Here is a 22,500-nt window from a genome sequence, read left to right on the forward strand (position 1 = left end):
TTACAGGGTATCATCTCCCAAAACAATAACTATGCATTTGACTGTTTCCCTCCCAGCCAAGCACTACGGCCAGGACCGGGGCATAGACAAGCCAAGTAATCTCATTCCAAGGCAAAGACAGGAAGCAAGTTGGAAAACAGATAGTGTAGGGAGATAGAAGACACAGTGAGTAACTCCCTGTCCACCGTGGGAGGTCAGGAACCCCACCCAGGATTTTATTTTGTTTTAATTTGGCATTTTTATTATCATTATTATCATTGTGAAGTGAGTAGGAAAGTGCCAAAAGACAATAGAGAATAAAAACATTTCGCGGCGGTGATGGGGGTTTGAACCCGCGACCTTACTGGTACGACAACTCCAACTGGCCGATGAGAGCGTGACTCTACCGTATGAGCTATCCACGATCCCAAAAAAGATCGTCTCTAACCCTAGTCATTATTAGAGCTCTCTCTCTCACCGACTTCTTGAGATCGCGGGTCATTATCATTATAATTTTTAGTTCCATCAAAAATGATAGAACGGCTTCTAATCTCTCATCGTTGGTTCCTTTTATCCTATTAGATTAGATTATCACGATAGTTAAGGCTCGCTGGCTCAGTAGGAACTGTATCACGACTTGTCACTCAAAGGGTCAAGCAATGTTAAACGGCGTCAGTGACCGGACGGGTGAAAGTGATCGTTGGAAAATTTGGGTCATGACGCCATCACTTCCTTAGGTCAAGACCGTAAACATAATAATATGATTACCCTACTCGACTCTGGTGTTAATGAGTACTTGCTTAATGGATAATTCGAAGATGACGTCACTCAGATCTTCGTTATTGTTTTTTGCCATCCGCGTTTATGAGTAATGCTCACTGAACTGTATTAACCTGACCATAAACGTTCAAGATTACACACAGTTTAGTGTGTTTGTTTGTCCGTTATACTTCCGGATGGCAATGTTATGAGCTTCTTAGCCAAGCGTATACTATCTATATTAATACTAGATATGGGTTATCAAACTCTATTTATTACCTCTCAACATCTCCAGCTGCTTAGACATGTGTTCCTGGAAACTCTTTTCTCTTGAAATTTCATCGGAGTATTTATCTGTAAGGAATAGATTATATTGACACGTTAGGGGGAGCTGGCACTAGATAATAGGAAATACGATCTGAATTTAAAATATTGAGCTTTTTATATACAGCAATAATATCCACTAAACGTTCTCAAAGCGCTTTACAAAGGGTCCCTGGCCAACAGCAACACTTAACATGTATAACGTGACGTGACGCCTGTTAGGCGATATCACATTTTGTTATCGGACAGGGACAGCGCTGTTAATGGCCAGGTATTCATTTTACACCCGACTACGGTGAGAGAATGCGAGTAAAGAGCATTTTCCGAGGACTCAACTATGCGCCGAGCGAGGCTCGAACCCTGGACCTTCCAATTCGAAAGCGAGTGTCATACCACAAGAACCACAAGACCACATAGCCACACAACGCAGAAAAAAAAATAAATGTTAAGGCAATCTCAAAAAAAAAAAAAAATTAAAATCAGCCCACGTGGGCGGTCGATGCTGGTTGAATTTTTAGATGTTTTTTTTTTTAATTTATTTTTCTATCTTCCTTGTCTGACACTGCATCGTCCTACACAGCAAGGACGAGAAGCTAAAAGGTTCAAGATTTTTAACCTTTAGACACATTCATTGGGAAGAGGAGCAGATCGAGTGAGTGCAATTACTTATTGAACGGTGCAACTTTGACAGGGTGCACGCTGAAACTATGGCAATTACTGTGGTGTAAATAACAAAGCGAATTGGCCTGTAGGGAAACCTATATTATGGAAAACTGTTAGGATTTTATATCATGTGCTTCATTCAATCAAGCATCGTGCCATTCGCGAAGAGAACACTTTTTATCATCTTGACTCAATATGTCTTTTTGTGTGTTTGTATTCAAGGGCTTTCCGGCGCTCGTTTTTTGGGGGGGGGGTTTTTTCTGCTTTTTTTTTTTTGTTTGTTTGTTTTTTTTTGTTATTGTTTGTTTAGTTGTTTATTTGTTTTTTGTTTTTTTTGTTTTTTGTTTGTTTTTTTTTTGTTTTTTTGTTTTTTTTTTTTTTTTTTTTTTGGGGGGGGGGGGGGGTGGGGGGTTTAGGGCTTTACGGCCCTTACAAGACTTTTTGTCTTTTTGTGTGTTTGTATTCAAGGGCTTTACGGCGCTCGTTTTGGGTTCGGGGGGGTTTGTTTGTTTTTTGTTTTTTTTTTTTGTTATTGTTTGTTTAGTTGTTTATTTGTTTTTGTTTTTGTTTTTTTTATTTTGTTTTTTTGTTTTTTTTTTTTTTGGGGGGGGGGGGGGGGGGGGGTTAGGGCTTTACGGCCCTTGCAAGACATTAAGGTCACATCAGCGCCAGTAAAAAAAAAATGAACAATAAACGCACCCAAGAAAGAAGCCAGACAAAGGGGAATTGATTGACATAGGAAACAGATGTAGATTCCAAGAGCACATCATCGACGTGCTGAGTTTGAGATCACCTAAAGATGTCATCCAGACACGAGCACAGCATCCCACGGAGAGGAACACACTCAAATGCTTACATTATAAATTCAAAGCAACAAATATTATAATAATAAATATCAGAGAGTTGATTTACAAGGGAAAAAATATCATCTCCCAATACAATAACTATACATTTTACTGTTTCCCTCTTAGCAAAGGACTCCGGCCTGGGCCAGGTCAAAACCAAGTATTGTGAGCCTATAGCAATTTGAGTTATCAGACCTGCAAATAAATAAATTACAAGAGGGTGCATGTCTTATTATTATAGAAATAAAACCCAAGCGTTCATGCCATTGTCAAAACTATTCTTCACCTGGCAATTGTTTCGCGTTTTCCAGCTCCTCTTTGGGTTCATCGTGATCTGACTTGACTTCATCACCAAAATTATCATCTGTGAAAAGACAGGGGAAGTGTAGGGGTGGGGGGGGGGGATGAATACGATTGTTAAAATCATTTCCGATGTCCCTTTTACACAACGAGACATCGTGGACTGTTTTTGTTTTGTTTTTAAGGATTGTACGGCGCTTGCTACACATTTAGGTTATATCAGCGCCAGTAAAAAGGAAGAAAATAGGATCGTAAAAACTTCTAGAATTACGATTAAAGCACACAAGAGTAAGTAAGACATAGGGGAACTGGGAACAAATAGGGATCAGATGTAGATTCCAAGAGCATACTACCAATGTACTTAGTCTGAGATCACCTACAAGTCTCATCCGGACACAAGCACAAAATCCAACAAAGAGGAATACACTCAAATGCTTACATTATACATAATACAAAAATAACAAATATAATAATACATAACACAAGAGAGATGATTTACAAGGAAAATATTATCATCTCCCAAAACAATTACTATGCATTTGATTGTTTCCCTCCCAGCCAGGGCCAGGACAAAACCCAGTAATCTCATTCCGAGACAAAGACAGAAAGCATGTTGGAAAACAGAGATAGGGGGATAGAAGACACAGTAAGTACCTCCCTGCCCACTATGGGAGGCCAGGAACCCCACCCAGACATCGTGGACTCCTTTTGAAATGTAAATCCAATTGACATATCATTTCAACACAGATTAATTTGTTACATTGCTGCGTGGTTCTGTGAGTTTGGTAGCTCAGCGGTTAGGTGTCTTTCTCGTCCTGTCACAAAAGTCAAGTAATATTAAGCGTGGTCAATGTGACAGTGAAAAATGCTGGTCGTCCGGAATTTGTGTCCTTGGCGGTAAAGCACGCTCTACACGTGACTTGAGACGACCGTACCTTGCTATAACTATTATAAGCAGTGACGATATTTTGTGTGTGATAGTGACATCTGGTGTTGGTACAAGAGACGCCGAACAATCGACTAATAATGTGTGAAAAGGAAATATAGTGCCATATGGTCAGCTGGGGATCAGTTGTAATATTATAAAGCGCATTGGGCATGGTAAATCCGTTGGAATGCGGTATATATAATGGGGGCAGTCTGGTTCAGCGGTACGGCTATGTGGTCTAGTGGTATGACACTCGCTTTCGGATAGGAAGGTCCTGGGTTCGAGCCTCGCGCTCGGCGCATAGTTGAGTCCTTAGAAAAGGCTCTTTACTCACATTCCCTCACCGTACTCGGGTGTAAAACGAGTACCTGGCCGTTAACAGCGTTGTCTTTGTCCGAAAAATTGTAATATCGCCTTACAGGCATCATGTCCCGTCCTACATATTAAATGTTGCTGTTGACCAGGGACCCCTTGTAAAGCGCTTTGAACACATTTAGTGGATGTTGTGCTATATAAAGCTCAATTTTTTTAATTTTTTTTTTAACGGTCTTTGCTTCGTACCCAAAAGATACAGAGTTCGACTATCCGCTTTGTTGTGTGGCCTTGGGCATGTAACCTCATCCCTAGCTCACTTTGCGGCGCTGCAAAAGCTTTTTCCAATGACTCAACTATGCGCCGCCGACCGAGGCTAGAACCGAGGACCTTCCGATTCGAAAGCGAGTGGCATACCACATAGCCGCCGCACACATCTTTATTGATCTGACGGGGTGTATTTTGCATCGCATAGAGTCCTGACAATAATTGAGACAAATGAATTAATTTTTCTTGATCAAAACTTTTCTCCTCATAAAAGCCAATAATTGTTTGTTGAGAATTGTCTTTGTTCGTGAGTTAAATTGCTTTAACCCTGTCCTCACCAACTATAGAAAAATTTCTTATACAAATTTCTCTTGTACGTCATAAAATTTAAAGAAAATAAACAGTGTGTTGTTTGTAGAGCATGTTTTGCTAAAAATAATTATGTATCGCAACAACTTTACTGCTATTGTGTTTGAGTGATACAAAATTTATTTCTGAGTTAGTTGGGTGTGAAAGTTTTGGGGAAAATCCTGAAAATGGCTGGTAAGGAAAGAGTTAATTGGTGGCAAATCGTCATTAATTGGCCACGAGCGTTATGGATTATTACACACAGCTTCCTAAACAGTCATTGACATTCAATTCTTGTGATATCTAATACATAATTATATTGTTGTCTTTCACGAACTTTGCCGCCGTGATTTCATAATTTTTAATACGGTTTAATGATATACTCTCAACTGTTGTGCGGTTAATTATAGAGTCACGTTTTAATGCGAGCGTGAATATTCTGTTTATACCGAGCCCATTAGACTATTGATGCTATGCGTTTAGAGAAAATAATCACTAGACGTCTATATCTGTCAGTCGGATAGAACGTACTAACACATCAAACGATGTGTAGCCTTAAACGCTTGTAGTCTTCTTAATACGATTTATTAGGAACCAATAATTAAAATGGCTGGTTAAAAATAACAACAAAGAGCTGAACAACGTCAATTTCGTTCCTTCTATAGTTGTAAATTATATCAATCAGACTATAAACGCTTTAAGGTTACGCATAGTTTTGTGTGTTGGTGAATTATACCTGTCTGGCGAAAGTTGTGGGTATTTTACCTAAACGCATCAATAGACAGAGATCATGCGTCGGTGTTAGCTGTTTTTGCATGGTATTTATTGGGCCCATGGTCGGTGTTAGCTGTTTTTGCATGGTATTTATTGGGCCCATGGTCGGTGTTAGCTGTTTGTGCATGGTATTTATTGGGCCCATGATCGGTGTTAGCTGTTTTTGCATGGTATTTATTGAGCCCATGGTCGGTGTTAGCTGTTTTTGCATGGTATTTATTGGGCCCATGGTCGGTGTTAGCTGTTTTTGCATGGTATTTATTGGGCCCATGATCCGTGTTAGCTGTTTGTGCATGGTATTTATTGGGCCCATGGTCGGTGTTAGCTGTTTGTGCATGGTATTTATTGGGCCCATGGTCGGTGTTAGCTGTTTGTGCATGGTATTTATTGGGCCCATGGTCGGTGTTAGCTGTTTTTGCATGGTATTTATTGGGCCCATGGTCGGTGTTAGCTGTTTTTGCATGGTATTTGTTGGGCCCATGGTCGGTGTTAGCTGTTTTTGCATGGTATTTATTGGGCCCATGGTCGGTGTTAGCTGTTTTTGCATGGTATTTATTGGGCCCATGGTCGGTGTTAGCTGTTTTTGCATGGTATTTATTGGGCCCATGGTCGGTGTAAGCTGTTTTTGCATGGTATTTATTGGGCCCATGGTCGGTGTTCGCTGTTTTTGCATGGTATTTATTGGGCCCATGGTCGGTGTTAGCTGTTTTTGCATGGTATTTATTGGGCCCCTGTGTAGATACATTTTGTATGAGCTACCATGTAGAAATTTAAAAAATAATCGCTCATTTTCACTGCAGTCGCAAACAAAAAAAGCGTGTGTTTTGTCTCTCTCTCTCTCTCTCTCTCTCTCTCTCTCTCTCTCTCTCTCTCTCTCTCTCTCTCTCTCTCTCTCTCTCTCTCTCTCTCTCTCTCTCTCTCTCTAATCGAACCGACTAGTTTAATATAGGAAAAGCCCGAAAATAGCCTCGAGCTAATTAATTTTCACGGAGAAATAGTCTGGTTCTCATTGTAGTCCACAAACACACACACACATACAAACAGACAAACGCACACACCCACACACACACACACACACACACACACACACACACACCCACATCAGACAGACAGACAGACGTGCTTTTTGTTTTATTATTATAGATAGATATAATATTATTCCTCGTACATTTCATGTAAATCATTATATTCATCTCAAATCATTTTCAACTATTTGCCAAGATCGTCGCCCAAAACATAATTCAACTTGTAGGATAAATACGGTAACAAAACCCATGCATTAGAATAAAATTGCTTGATATTTATTCCGCTCGACAAACCACATACCCCCCCCCCCAACCCACCCACGTCTCACACCCAAATACCGGCTCAATTTCATTCAGACAGCGAATATTGAAAATCCATTCAAAGTGAATAAATTTTACATTTTTAAGAAACGCAATTGATTCTCCTCAATAAAACATTTTATTTCAACTTAAATTTTATGATTTCTAAATTAAAAATCAATGTTATCCGTCTGGTTTCCTTCAGAGCCATGGAGCCGGAGTTATCCCTGTTTCTATAGCGTGAAACGGACAATAGCAATTGCTTGCTACCTTGTGGATAGGACGCTAGTCCATAGCAAAGTACTTTCCGCCAGATCTACCAGAGCCAGCTACCTAGCCACTGCTGGTTGGACAGGGGACTCCGAAAAAATATCTCAACTGCACCCGGGATCGATATCGGTACCTTTACGTGTGAAGCGGGTGCTCTACCAACTCTACCAACCCCCCCTCCCACCCCCCATATGTCTGGTTTACTCTGATGTCATAAGGAGGTGGTAGGAGATTTCATTGTTTATGTCTGGTTTACTCCGATGTCATAAGGAGGTGGTAGGAGATTTCATTGTTTATGTCTGGTTTACTCCGATGTCATAAGGAGGTGGTAGGAGATTTCATTGTTTATGTCTGGTTTACTCCAATGTCATAAGGAGGTGGTAGGAGATTTCATTGTTTATGTCTTATTTCCTCCGATGTCATAAGGAGGTGGTAGGAGATTTCATTGTTTATGTCTGGTTTACTTCGATGTCATAAGGAGGTGGTAGGAGATTTCATTGTTTATGTCTGGTTTACTTCGATGTCATAAGGAGGTGGTAGGAGATTTCATTGTTTATGTCTGGTTTACTCCGATGTCATAAGGAGGTGGTAGGAGATTTCATTGTTTATGTCTGGTTTACTCCGATGTCATAAGGAGGTGGTAGGAGATTTCATTGTTTATGTCTGGTTTACTCCGATGTCATAAGGAGGTGGTAGGAGATTTCATTGGTTAATAATTGTTGTGGTGCTATGATGGGGTGAGGAGGGTAGGGAGATTGGGAATGGAATCTATCTCTTTTTTTCTTCTCCTCAGGAGAAGAAGAAAAAAGAGATAGATAGATTGATAGAGGTAGAGAGAGAGAGAAAGAGAAAGAGAGGTAGAGAGAGAGAGGTAGAGTGAGAGGTAGAGAGAGAGAGGTAGAGAGAGAGAGGTAGAGTGAGAGGTAGAGAGAGAGAGGGGGTAGAGACAGAGAGGTAGAGAGAGAGAGAGGTAGAGAGAGAGAGAGGTAGAGTGAGAGGTAGAGAGAGAGAGAGAGGGGTAGAGTGAGAGGTAGAGAGAGAGAGGGGGTAGAGACAGAGAGGTAGAGAGAGAGAGAGGTAGAGAGAGAGAGGTAGAGAGAGAGAGGTAGAGTGAGAGGTAGAGAGAGAGAGAGAGAGAGGGGTAGAGACAGAGAGGTAGAGAGAGAGGTAGAGACAGAGAGGTAGAGAGAGAGGTAGAGAGAGAGGGGGGAGGGGTTGAGGGAGAAAATAAGCGTTAAGAAAGATAGAAAACAGAGATATCTAGTAGGGGGGGGAAAACATTATTTACCTTTGATGTCATCCTTCAGATTTGGTTGGACATAATTTCTATCCGAATCAGAGACCCCTACGAAGTAAATGGAAATGTATAAACATTTAAATACATGATATATTATGAATTATCCTATAAATGTAGATAAATAATATACGCGCTATCCCGAGAAGTTCACTTGATAGACTATCATCCTATAAATGTAGATAAATATATTTTTCCAGCCCTCTCATTGGAAAACCCTATCATTTCTTAGTAAATACGAAATCGTTGAATAATGCTTTGAACGCGTTGAATAAAAAATCCAACGATTGCAGAATATTTTTGCACATTTTATTGGTGTGAAATTAGGTGTAAAAGACAGCTGATTGGTGATTATAAATAGTCTTTGTTTTTGTTTTTAAGGATTGTACGGCACTTGCAACACATTTAGGTTATATCAGCGCCAGCAAAAAGAAAGAAATGGGACAGTAAAAAGTTCTGGAATTACAATTAAAGCACCCAAGAGAAAGTAAGACATAGGGGAACTGGGAATAAATAGGGATCAGATGTAGATTCCAAGAGCATACCACCAATGTACTTAGTTTGAGATCACCTATAAGTCTCATCCGGACACAAGCACAAAATCCAACAAAGAGGAATCCACTCAAATGCTTACACTCAAAATGACAAATAATATAATAAAACATAACAGAGAGATGATTCACAAGGAAAAAATATCATCTCCCAAAACAATAACTATACATTTGACTGTTTCCCTCGCAGCTAGGACTCCAGCCAGGGCCAGGACAAAACCAAGTAATCTCATTCCAAGACAAAGACAGAAAGCATGTTGTAAAACAGATATACTGGGATAGAAGACACAGTATGTACCTCCTGCCCACTATGGGAGATAAATATTCTTTTGGTGCGCATGAATACAAATCCAACGTTTTTAGTTTAGGGTCAAATTGTCATTCAAGCAGAAGGAGAAAGATGGACATTATGGTGAATAGAAGTACTAATGCTATACCATTTGGTTACAAAATATCTAATAATCTTACTTGGAGGGGTGGAATAAACGAATTCTTTCATTTCTTTGTATTTATTAAATCATTATAATTTTATCCTGCAATAACCATACTCGCAAGCTCGTTGTGTTATCGGGCACGATAAAAATAACTCGTTTAATAAATACAAAGAGATGAAAGAATCGTATAAGATAATATGATGAACATTTGTTATATAACATGGTTATCCCGAGAGTTCAGTTTATAGACCATCAACATCCTGGATCTATATGCAAAGAGAATGCTACCGATCCCGGTTGCATTAAAAAATTGAGCTTTATATAGCGCAATATCCACTAAATGAGCTCAAAGCGCTTTACAAGGGGTCCCTGGTAAACAGCAACATGTAACATGTAGGACCAAGACATGACGCTTATTAGGCGATATTATATTTTTTCGGACAGAGACAACTTTAATAACGGCCAGGTGCTCATTTTACACCTGAGTACGGTGAGAGAATGTGAGTAAACAGCATTTTCCAAGGACTCAACTATTCGCCGAGCGAGACTTGAACCCAGGACCTTCCGATCAGAAAGCGAGTGTCATACCACTAAACAGCATGTGCGGCTATGTGGTCCTGTCAGCGTTGTCTCTGTCCGAAAAAATAATAACATCGCCTAACAGACGTCATGAAGAAGAAGATGGCGTTGGCTGGGTCATGTGGCCAGAATGGAAAAAGGGTCACTTCCCAGACAGCCTTGTACTGGACAGCAGATGGGAAGCGAAAGCGGGGAAGACCCAAAGAAACCTGGCGAAGGACCATGGAGAAAGAGTTAAAGGAAGCAGGCCTGTCCTGGAATACAGCCACCGCAAAAGCAGTCGATCGCAAAAAATGGAGATGTCTGGTGGATGCCCTATGTGCCTCAAGGCCCGAAGAGGATTAAGTATAGTATAAGTAACAGGCGTCATGTCCCGTCCTAAATGTTAAATGTTGCTGTTGGCCAGGGACCCATTGTAAAGCACATTGAGCACATTTAGTGGATATTGCGCTATAAAAAAGCTCAATTTCTTTAATTATATTTCTAAACCACATCGCCGCACAAAGATTTTGATTGATTGCAACACGAAATAAACCAAAGCAAACTATTTGACTCACAATCCAGTATTTCAAGCTTATCGTTTCAGTGTAGATCTTATAAAGGTGGAAACATCTACTTGAGAATGAGAGAACAAAATAAGAGAAGGAAAAGAACAGAAAACCAAGGTGCTGTTTCAATGTGGCGTTTATAAGAAAAAAATTCGAGTTGGTATATTTTTGTATATATATATATATATATATATATATATATATATATATATATATAATATATATATATATATATATATAAAATTTTAATATTTACCATAATGTTGGATGTTCCAGGCCTTTTTAGCCATCGTCAGGAATGTGTGTTACATGAGTTTGGTCCAGTCCTAAAACACAGCAGTCCTGGCGATGACTAAAAAAGCCTGAAACATCGATGTAGACTGACTCCAACATTGTGGTAAATATTAAAATAATAATTCGCTCCATTGCTACATGTCGAGCACTATTCTATTCGTATTGTTTTTATGTTTTTAAGGGTTTTACGGCGCTTGCAACACATTTAGGTTATATCAACGCCAGTAAAAAGGAAGAAAATGGGATAGTAAAAAGTTATAGAATTACAATTAAAGCACCCTAGAAAAAGTAAGACATAGGGGAACTGGGAACAAATAGGGATCAGATGTAGATTCCAAGAGCATACCACCAATGTACTTAGTTTGAGATCACCTAAAAGTCTCATCCAGACACAAGCACAGGTCCCAACTAAGAGGAATACACTCAAATGTTTACCAATCATATAATCTAATTTGTAAACTAAACATAATACAATGCATAACAGAGAGATGATTTACAAGAAAAAAAAATCATCTCCCAAAACTATAACTATACATTAGACTGTTTCCCTCCCAGCCAAGGAGCTCCGGCAAGGATCAGGACAAAACCAAGTAATCTCATTCCACGACAAAGACGTGAAACAATTGGAAAACGGGTATGGGGGATAGAAGACATAGCATGTACCTCCCTGCCCACTATGGGAGGTCAGGATCTCCATCCAGTATTCTATTTGTACCATATTTGTATCCAACATGATTCAATATATACATATATTCACATATCACACCATTGATTACTTGTTTATCGATATTATTTCTCAAGTTTATGTTTCTATAAATACATAATTATACAAAGTTTACTGGGCGGTTCATAATTATACCTTGGAATTGTTTACAGTTTTATTCACACTGCTCAACATGATCGTGAAATCGATGTGTTCTATCTTACATATTAGGATTATTATTATTATTATTATTATTATTATTATTATTATTATTATTATTATTATTATTATTATTATTATTATTATTATTATTATTATTATCAACATTATTATCAACATTATTATTATTATTATTATTATTATTATTATTATTAACAACATTATTATCAACATTATTATCATTATTATTATTATTATTATTATTATTATTATTATTATTATTATCATCAACATTATTATCAACATTATTATCAACATTATTATTATTATTATTATTATTATTATTATTATTATTATTATTATTATTATTATCATCATTATCATCATCATCATCATTATTAACAATATTTTTTTAAATTATTAATATTATTATTATTATTATTATTATTATTATTATTATTATTATTATTATTATTATTATTATTATTATTATTATTATTATCATTATCATCATTATTATTATTAAGAATATTTATTATTATTATTATTATTATTATTATTATTATTATTATTATTATTATTATTATTATTATCATCATCATCATCATTATTAACAATATTTTTTTAAATTATTATTATTATTATTATTATTATTATTATTATTATTATTATTATTATTATTATTATTATTATTATCATTATTATTATTATTAACAATATTTTTTAAAATTATTAATATTATTATTAATATTATTATTATTATTATTATTATTATTATTATCATCATCATCATTATTATCATTATTATCATTCAGTGTATCGGTCTACACGTCATTGGGTAGCTGGCTCTGTTAGAAATGGCAGAAAGTACTTTGCGGTAGATTAGCTTTCTACCCAAAGGATAGCAAGCTATTGTCCTTTTCACGCTATAGAAAACCGGGATTAGCTCCGGCTCCATGGCCCGAATGGCTCTGAAGGACTACTTAATAATTAGTGTAGAAATGGATGGTCATGTAAACGCATGTGTTGTCGCACACTGACCCCCGCCCCGCCCCCCCCCCCTCTCCCCCCGAAAAACCAGCATATTTTCAAATTTGGTGGGCATAAAAATGTTGATTGTGACGATGATTATTAATGATGATGATGATGAATGATGATGATGATGTTTATGATTTTGATGATGATTTTGATGATGATGATAAGGATGATGATGATGTTGATATTGATGTTGATGATGATGATGATGATGTTGACGATGATGAGATGACGATGATGATGATATCCGTAATGTTGATAGTGATTACGATGCCATTTAGAGTACATTCAAACCCATGGCTAACTGTTGATTAATTATTTCAAAATTTAAAACTCGATCTTAATCACAACTTACCCGATAACACCGATGCTCTGCCATTGGACCGACTCTCAACGTCCGACCTAGGCGATGACGGCAATGATAGTTGTCGGGTGGTTCCTGAGCTGGGACTGACAACAGTTGAACGATGTGGCTGATGAAGATTGGTGAGAGGTTTGTCTGCCAGTCTGTGTGGATTTAGCGATTGACGTGACATGGGGATGTTCTGTGGCGATGTGTTGTTGTTGCATGATTGGCCGTGAAAACTGTCACGATTTTGTGGGAGTGTCAATAACGGTACGTTGTTATGGATATTATTGTTGTTGTTGTTGCATTTTAGCCGTTTTTTATCTTCGGAATGATCTTCTACATCAATTTCTTCAGTATCGTCAATATCTTTATGAGATCCGAACCCACCGTCACCCATCACCAACGTATCACATTCTCCATCGTGACAATTTTCAGCGCCATCGTCGATGTCGTTATTCTCATTCTCGTCATCGTCGTCATCGCAGTTTCTGCTATTCGGCGTCGTCCTGTCGATGTTGCTGTTCTGGGGAGACAAGGACGCCGAGGACGGTGGAGACATGGACGGGACAACCCTTGTAAAAGCTGAAGTTCTAATTCCTGGTTTATCTCCCCTTTCGTGGATACCAGGCGACATCAACTTCTGCGGCATGCCCGAATTTGGAGACATACACGGCGTGTTGTCTCTGGGAGGAGATAGGTGTTCGTTGATGTCCATCCCCATGTGAGCGCTTGCCCCTGGGAAGATCGAGTTCGGGTAACTCCCGTTACGGAAACCACCGAGAGCAGCTACTGCGGCAGCGGACGGAAAACCAAAGGTCTTATCCCATAAAAGATCCATGGATGCCAACTGGAAGGGCAAGACAGGATTTCGATTCATCCAAGCATGGGCGTTACCTACTCCGACGGGAGCCGATTTCATTCTTTCCATTATTGTTTCCTTGTTATTTGTTGCTGCTGATGGCATGTGAGGGGGGAACCCGAAGCACATTGACTGAGCAGAGTTCATGGTCATGAAAGGGTACGCCGCCGCTTTGTTTGGTGTGCTGGCTCCGAGCCAACCGTAAGGAGTGAATGGATTCGAAAAGGGGGCCGGTTTGGGCAAGAATGAATTAGTGTCCACCATCGAAGACGTCTTCGCCTTTTTAGCGTTGCTTGCGCCATCAATCAAGGACGAACTATGTTGGTAGGCGGAAGTGGATCGATTCGGGGTGGTTTGGTGGTGCGGATGATGATGATGAGGATTGTTGACATTGTTGCTGCTACTGCTATGACTGTTTGACGATGTGGATAAGTGGGATGAAAATTTCGACGACAAGGCGGATGAAGATGGGCTGGTAGAGGAAGTTGATGACGTTGCTGAAGACCCAATCCGTTTTCGTGTCCCTCCGTTGAACATGGCCTTGACATCCTCCCATTTGAATGTGAATTCATCCTTGTCTTGGGTTTGGTTTAGTTTTAAGTGGCGTCTCCAAGAGTTGAAATTGGCGGCATCGGGGTGGTTGTACTTGGCTCCAGGGGTCCGATGGAAATGAAAGATGAATTTGTTTGGGGAAAAGTACATGCTGCAGTAGATGCACTTGATGCACTTGGCCCGGGAACTATTGTAACGTGCTGGCTCGAATAGACCTGAAGATTTCATGAAAATAAGAAATAAAACAAATGGTTGTAAAATCAAACATCGTGTACAATCAGACACACAAGTACAAAACACACGATGAATGAACTATATTGGGCATCCTAACATGAACGTCTTCGTAAAAGCCACCTTGTTTTGTTTTGGGTTTTTTTTTTCTTTCCACAAAATAATGTATGAACAAAGAACTGTCCATAATAATTGTTTTTTTTTATGATAGGTGTTAAATAGATAGACAGAAAAATAAATAATTGTTAAAAAATGACTGAAGACATATATTAAAAATTAATAATTGAAGAGAGAAAGAAAGAAAAAAGGAAAGAGAGGAAGAAAGAAAGAAAGAAAGAAAGCCAGACAGAAAGAAAGAAATGTCCCTTCTGTCAGATCAAACAGTCACAGCTACTTGGTCTTTGCTGGCTCGACGAGGGGACAAAATGACGTGTGAAGTGAGTTTTCTATCCACTGAGCTACACACATACATACAATAGTGTCACAATTCTCCAGAGCCTGGTCCAGAATCTTATCACATCGAGCTTACCCCGGCATCCCCATCCACACTCGTGAATGACATCAAAGGCAAAGTCTTCGGGAAGTTTGGGCGGGTCATTGTCCTCCAGAAAGCTCTTGACTAACCTCTCAGCCTCTCGCTTTGTGATCATGCCACAACGTCTGGAGGAGACTGGCATGGCGCCGGCACGGCGAAGGATCTCAAGCTGGTGGAAAGAGACCAAAAAATAATGACCTATCTGGATAAATGCAACATGAAATCAATCCAAATTCAATAGCCTGTTCATTAAATTGAGATTTTACATAGCGCAATATACACTAAACGTGCTCAAAACGCTTTACAAGGGTTTCATGGCCAACAACAACATTTAACATTTAGGACGGGACATGACGCCTGTTAAGCGATATTACATTTTCTTTGTCGGACAGAGACTACGCTGTTAACGGCCAAGATCTAATTTTACACCTGAGTACGGTGAAAGAATGTGAGTAAAGAGCCTTCGCCAATGACTCAACTATGCGCCGAGCGAGCAAGACTCGAAATCAGGACCTTTCGATCCGAAAGCGAGTGTCATACCACAAGACCACATAGCCGATCATAGACCGTTCATTCTTACCAGGATGTGTAATATAATTCTTACGATTTGACTAATAAATTAAACAAAATATCAATCAGTTAGCTGGCGGCGTACTCTAGAAATTGCAGGTACATGTATTTATAAATGTGGCCAGTAGACTCGTCCTTCAAACATCGATCGATTGAAATGACCCTCATCTTGGCCAAAACTTTCAAACCTGGGATTTGAGAATGAGACTTCTTGCCAGGATGATGGTCATTTTTATCGATCGATATTTGAAGGACGAGTTGATTTGTTTTGGTTGTATTTTTTCCAAAAGTTTAGATATGTGTACTTTATTTTTAAAGCACGGAGTAGTGATATTTGCGAAAGCTTTTAAATAAACTTAAACTTTAATTTGCCTTATATATTTTAATTGCTGCTTAGTTTAAAAACACAATCAACAATCCTAAGGAAAACGTTTATAAAACTAGAAGTCTATTCTTTCATTTTTTTAAAAAAGTTTTCGACGAAATGTTTATTGCAACATAATACAAGATCGGTACGATTAATAAAAAATTATGGACGGTTGCCCTAGTAACCAAAAACAACCGAGGAAACCATAGATACATATTTTGAAAATTTGAATACACAGACAAGGCGAAATGGCCATTTTCTTTTAGAGAATCAATTTTGTGGGCAATTATTGCAAGAACAGCACAATGATTCTTGAATGTACAGATTGCTTTAAATAAAACAATATCATTAATTAAGACAGTTACCGAGTATTTGATACAATACGTCGCATTCAATATCTTGCGAAACATCTCTGCTCAAAACTTTAACATTAAAAAGAAAAATCAACAACGCCGGAATACAATTGTGAAAGGAACGTTTAAAATAAAGTTCCAAGTTTAATTGCGAGGAGAATATCGCTCACGATTCTAAAGGTTTCGCTGCATGTCTTGGGAAGGAACATCATTCACAATGGAACAAAAACCTTGGTGGTTTCTTTGTGTTACCATCGGTGAAAATTGTAATTAGTGAGTAGAAAACCTGCTCTAGACTCTTTTAACAAACAAAAAACGCTGTTTACAATTTTAGCCAGAAAATAAAATTACTTCATAAACCGATCGATTTAAATAACTCAATGTGGTAAACGTTGCCTAAAAAAGAAGAAATTCAAAATAGTATTCAAAATTTTGCTAACCTTTTTTTTCTTCTTTTGCTTTGGATTGATTATACAGTATATGTTTTCTGGCCAAAACGTAAAATAAGACGTTTTGTCAGAATAGTTAGGAATAATCTTAACTATGTTTTCATAATAATATGTGATCGGGCAGTAATTGTACAATTGTTATTATGGCCGTTTTAGGGACATTTCAAATGATTTGAAGATGTTTGTTGGAAAGATTCTTTGAAGGTTTAATCTCTCTCTCCCCCCTCCCTCTCTCTCTCTCTCTCTCTCTCTCTCTCTCTCTCTCTCTCTCTCTCTCTCTCTCTCTCTCTACTCTGTTTTGCTCTCTCTATACATCTATCTCTCTCTCTCTCTCTCTCTCTCTCTCTCTCTCTCTCTCTCTCTCTCTCTCTCTCTCTCTCTCTCTCTCTCTCTCTCTCTCAATTCCTTTGTATTTTATAAAACAACTGGAAATACCCAATCGTTTTGGAATATATAAATCATCATTTTAGCAAATATTACCTGTGAAATCCTTCATTACCATGCACTGTGCCCATACATTATGTTTTTCCTTGATATAGAATGATAATAGATATTTGAAGTGAGTCGCTTTACGATTGTAAAGTAAAATCAACGCCGACGATTTTGGGTTTTCAATTCACCCATCGCCACCTTTGCCGTCCTGATCTAAACACGTATCAAGGTAATCTATAGATAGAACGAAGATGACGTCACTACGGTCTTTGTTATTGTTTTTTGCCATCCACGTTTATGAGTAATTCTCACTGAACTGTAGTAACCAGACTATAAACGTTTAAGGTTACACACAGTTTTGTATGTTGGTCCGTTATATTTCCGGATGGCAATGTTGTGAACTGCTTATCCAAACGCATACTATCTATAAAGCATTTTATGGAGCATTTATATCGCGCAATATCCACTAAATGTGCTCAAAGCGCTTTACAAAGGGGCCCTGACCAACAGCAACAATAACATACAGAACGAGACATGACGCCTGATAGGCGATATAACGAGTACAATTTTTTCCGACCGAGACAACGCAGTTAACGGCCAGGTACTCATTTTACACCTGAGTACGGTGAGATAATGCGAGTAAAGAGCCTTCCTTTTCCAAGGACGCAACTATGCGCCGAGCGAGGCTCGAACCCAGGACCTTCCGATCCGAAAGCGAGTGTCAGACCACTAGACCACATAGCCGCACAAAATCTAAAAGTCAATCTTGGAATTGAAGTTCACACCAGAGTTTGTTTTTGTTTTTAAGGGTTTTACGACGCTTGCAACACATTTAGGATATATCAGCGCCAGTAAAAAGGAAGAAATGGGACAGTAAAAAGTTCTAGAATTACAATTAAAGCACCCAAGAAAAAGTAAGACATAGGGGAACTGGGAACAAATAGGGATCAAATGTAGATTCCGAGAGCATACCACCAATGTACTTAGTTTGAGATCACCTATAAGTCTCATCCGGACATAAGTACAAAATCCAACAAAGAGGAATACACTCAAATTCCTACATAATACTTTCAAAATAACAAACAGAGAGATGATTTACAAGGGAAAAAAATCATCTCCCAAAACAATAACTATGTATTTGACTGTTTCCCTCCCAGCTAGGACTCCGGCCAGGGCCAGGACAAAACCAAGTAATCTCATTCCAAGACAAAGACAGAAAGCATGTTGGAAAACAGACATAGGGGGGTATAAGACACAGTATGGACCGCCCCCCCCCCCCCCTGCCCGCTATGGGAGATCAGGAACCCCACCCAGTTCACACCAGAGTCATTCCGACATACATAAGACAATTTCCAGACAATTCCATTCAAAACGTTGATATTTAAGCTCGAAGTAATATACACAAATAGTAGAATTGAATGAAAACTTCAATCTAATTAACGAGACTCGTGATGCGAACGTTTCGGGGTTGCCCTTCATCAACAAAAAGACGAATGAAACGCTAAATTCGAATAAGAGTATGGTGTAGTTAGTTAAGGCGAGTATGTCATTCTCTCATTCCTCATTCGTCTTTTAGTGTTTCATTCATCGTATATTGTTGACAAAGGGGAAACCCGAAACGTCATCTGCTGTTTAAATCAAATGAAAGCTTCGATTTAATATGACGAGATGAGGGATTACATAATTTGATATTATGGGATGGCGATGGCCTTACCTGAACTGGTGTACACTGGACACAGGTGATGCCCAGAGCCACTCGTCTGTTGTGGATTTCGTTGTAGCTATATTCCTTCAACAACGTGTTAGATATTTGGGCCAGGCACAGTCTCTCCTGGAAAAATATATGTATGCGAGAATAATATTAGAATGTTTTGTTTTTGTTTTTAAGGGTTTTACGGCACTTGCAACACATTTATGTCATATCAGCGCAATTAAAAGGGAAGAAAATGGGATAGGAAAACCTCTAGAATTATAGTTAAAAGCACCAAAGAAAAAGTGAGAGAATGGGGAATTCGTTCAAATAGAGAACAGATGTAGATTCCAAGAGCACACTATCAGTGTACTTAATTTGAGACCACCTAAAAGTCTCATCCTGACATAAGCACAGAATTCCACTAAGAGGAATACATTCAATTTTTTTTACAAATCATATAAAATATATAAACAAAACATAATACCGGGTATAAAAAATATGATTTACAAGACAAAAAAATATCACCCCCCTAAAATCTAACTCTACAATTGACTGTTTCCCTCCCACCTAGGGTATCCGGCCAGGACCAGGACAAAAAGAAGTACTTTCCCCCCCCCCCCCCCCCCCCCGACCCCATGAGCTCCCTGGCCAACAGCAACACTCAACATGCAGGACGGGACATGACGCTGTTAACGACCATGCACTCATTTTACACCTGATTACGGTGAGTAAAAAGTCTATTCCAAGGACTCATCGATGCGCCGAACGAGGCAAGGACAGAAAGCATGACGGAAAACAGATATAGGTGGATAGAAGACACTGTACGTGTTCCCCCCCCCCCCCCCCCCCCCCGCCGCCCCCCCCCCCCCCCCCCCAACATTCTGTCCACTATGGGAGAGAATATTATAACATCCTGCTTTAGAAACTTCGAGCGAGTCCCAATGCCATTGCGTGACCTTTGGAGCGTGACCTTTGGTGCGTGCATTGGGAACGAGTTTGAAATTTCAGACGCTAGAGTTCAAAATGGCGTCATTAATTATACACCCGTCTAATGAAATCACTCACCTGTGTGATTTCTATAACAACCTGTATTCTATTCCCATGGATCGCTTCAGCAATTTAAAGATTTGACATTTCAAACTGTCATTGTCACCAATATACCATTACTCGTGAAAATCGTATTATGATTTATTGTTTGTTTGTTTGTTTGTTTGTTGTTGTTGTGGGTTTTAAAAACGATTTTCGCGCATAATGGTATATCCCGGTAACAATGATAGTTTTAAATAGATTTTGTGAAAAATAATAAATATTAATCCTTTTTTTTTTTTAACGTGATGCGTGCAGGAGATATAAACTCTTGAATTGCTACGGGGTTTGTTTGTTTTTTCTTTTACAAGGGATAATATATTTTTGCTATTATGCTTTTGTAAAATCGTCCCCCCCCCCCCCCCCCCCAAAAAAAAAAAAACAAACAAAACAAAAAAAAAGTTAATGGCCATATACAATAATGATTGATCATGCATGAAAACAATCAGGCCTACTTTGAAAGTAACCCCAGCAGTTGTAGCCGGCTTCCCGGTGCTGCTTTGCCTTTTTGACGTCTCAGTTATCTCAGTTCGGTTTCCAGGCCAAAATACGATGGGTCTCACGAAACGCGTTTTCACTTTGTGCCCATCAAAAAAATCAAAGTCAATATTTTCACTGATACTAATTAGATCCCCTCTCCCTCTATCCACCTTTTGTATTTTTCCCCTTTTTTAATCTAATGACCTAACAGAAGTATTTACGTTCTTGGAAATGTATTTTAAGATTATTAGATCAACGTTGATATGAAGTGAAAATTTTTGGCTAAAATGACGAACTCTTGAGTTTTTAAAAAATCACATTTTGAAATTTTGGCCAGAAAAGTGGAGGCTAAGGGTCTTGTGGTATGACACTCCCTTCCGGATTGGAAGGTTCTGAGTTCGAGCCTCGCTCCGCGTATAGTATAGTTACTACTCACATTATCTCACCGTACTCAAGTAAAAAATGAGTACCTGGCCGGTAATAGCGATGTCCGTCCGAAAAAAATTGTAATATCGTCTTGTCTCGTTCTACATGTTACGTGTTGCTGTTTGTAAAGCGCTTTGAGCACGTTTAGTGGAATTTGCGCTATATAAAAACAAGTTTCTGTATTTAAATTTTGATTTTTTGTTGGGGTTTTTTTTTGTGTTCATTTTTTTGCCTTTGTTTCTTTTATTTTCAGAGCTTTGCAAAATTGGGCATGTACGAGGACAACCATCTGGACCAGACTTTTCTAATAAAGGGGGACAAAGCAGGTAAAAATGGGATTAGTTCTCACCTTATTATCAATGATAAGAGATACAATGGCTACACCGTGGAGGACGATCGTACCCACTTGGTTCTGGCGTGCGTTAGGAGAGTCGGCGTCCGAGTGACCGGTGCTCTCACTACTACTGGTGGTGGTATTGCTGTTGTTACTATTCCCGTTGTTGGTGCTACCACTGTTGTTGTTGTTGTTGTTCTTGTGATTTTCCGTTGATATAATGGGGCATTCGCCATTCTTCATTATCGATGAGTTATTGTTGTTATTATTACTATTATTGTTGTTGTTGTTGTTTTGTTCCGCCATTGTTGCGTCCACCTCAGACAAATTACACTGGTTCTGAATACAAGAACCCAGCATACTGTTATTGTTGTTGTTGTTGTTGTTGATGCTGTTGTTTCCAGTATAACCACCAGCGTTGATCCCGCTGTTGTTGAGATGGTGGTTGTGGGCCATCGGGGGAGAGGGCCAGTGGTCCATCATGGTTGGAAGACCGTTGAGTCCGTGGTGGCCCACATAAGGCCGACTGTGGTGGTCCGCCATAACGTTAATGTGAGAGCTGACAGGATTTGTCGTTATATCAGAGTTAGTGCGTTGCGTTTCCATTGAATCTGTGAGATGGAAAAGAAATGAGGGAACGATTAAACTTAAAGATTGACGATAATAGGATTCAACAGTATGATGTCACGTCCGCCCCAGTAACGAGCAGTTTGGTTCGAAACAAAGAAAATCGGTATTTTTTTATTCTTCATGCTGGCTAGAAATTTTTCACATGTCATGTGATCAGAATGTATAAAAGTCAAAATATGATCAAATTTATGTTTTTCTCCTCTGGATACACTTTTATGCTCGTCGGAGAAGTATTTCATAAGGGCGTCCGCCATTTTCCCGATAGTTTAGAACCAGTTACTAAGTAACTATGCGTCATTACGAGGGAAGTGACGTCACGACTGTTGAAGCCTATTCTAACTAAAATAATATAACCATTGGCAACGATTGACATAAAATGGATTAGCGTGGAAACCACCATCCTGCCAGAACATGCCGACTATAAGAATATTGAACAATAATTATCGAAAATAATTATTGTAAA

The 22,500-nt window shown here is 38.8% G+C and overlaps 1 protein-coding gene across 1 annotated transcript in view; it reads right to left on the minus strand.

Moving 5' to 3' along the window:
- Window positions 1-22,500, minus strand: part of LOC144966109 (uncharacterized) — a 39,335-nt gene that overhangs the window by 9,515 nt on the left and 7,320 nt on the right. The window contains exons 2-8 of the mRNA XM_078902205.1: window positions 21,423-22,018; window positions 19,103-19,219; window positions 15,212-15,386; window positions 13,047-14,666; window positions 8,383-8,439; window positions 2,857-2,934; window positions 1,018-1,092 (exon numbers count right to left, since the gene is read on the minus strand). Coding sequence (XP_078758331.1) covers window positions 1,018-1,092; window positions 2,857-2,934; window positions 8,383-8,439; window positions 13,047-14,666; window positions 15,212-15,386; window positions 19,103-19,219; window positions 21,423-22,018 — 2,718 coding nt within the window. The remainder of the gene's footprint in view (window positions 1-1,017; window positions 1,093-2,856; window positions 2,935-8,382; window positions 8,440-13,046; window positions 14,667-15,211; window positions 15,387-19,102; window positions 19,220-21,422; window positions 22,019-22,500) is intronic.

The sequence above is a fragment of the Berghia stephanieae genome, chromosome 2 (assembly GCF_034508935.2).
Source record: "Berghia stephanieae isolate SIO BIC M18660-M18661 chromosome 2, UCSD_Bste_1.3, whole genome shotgun sequence".
Classification (NCBI taxonomy): Eukaryota; Metazoa; Mollusca; class Gastropoda; order Nudibranchia; family Aeolidiidae; genus Berghia; species Berghia stephanieae.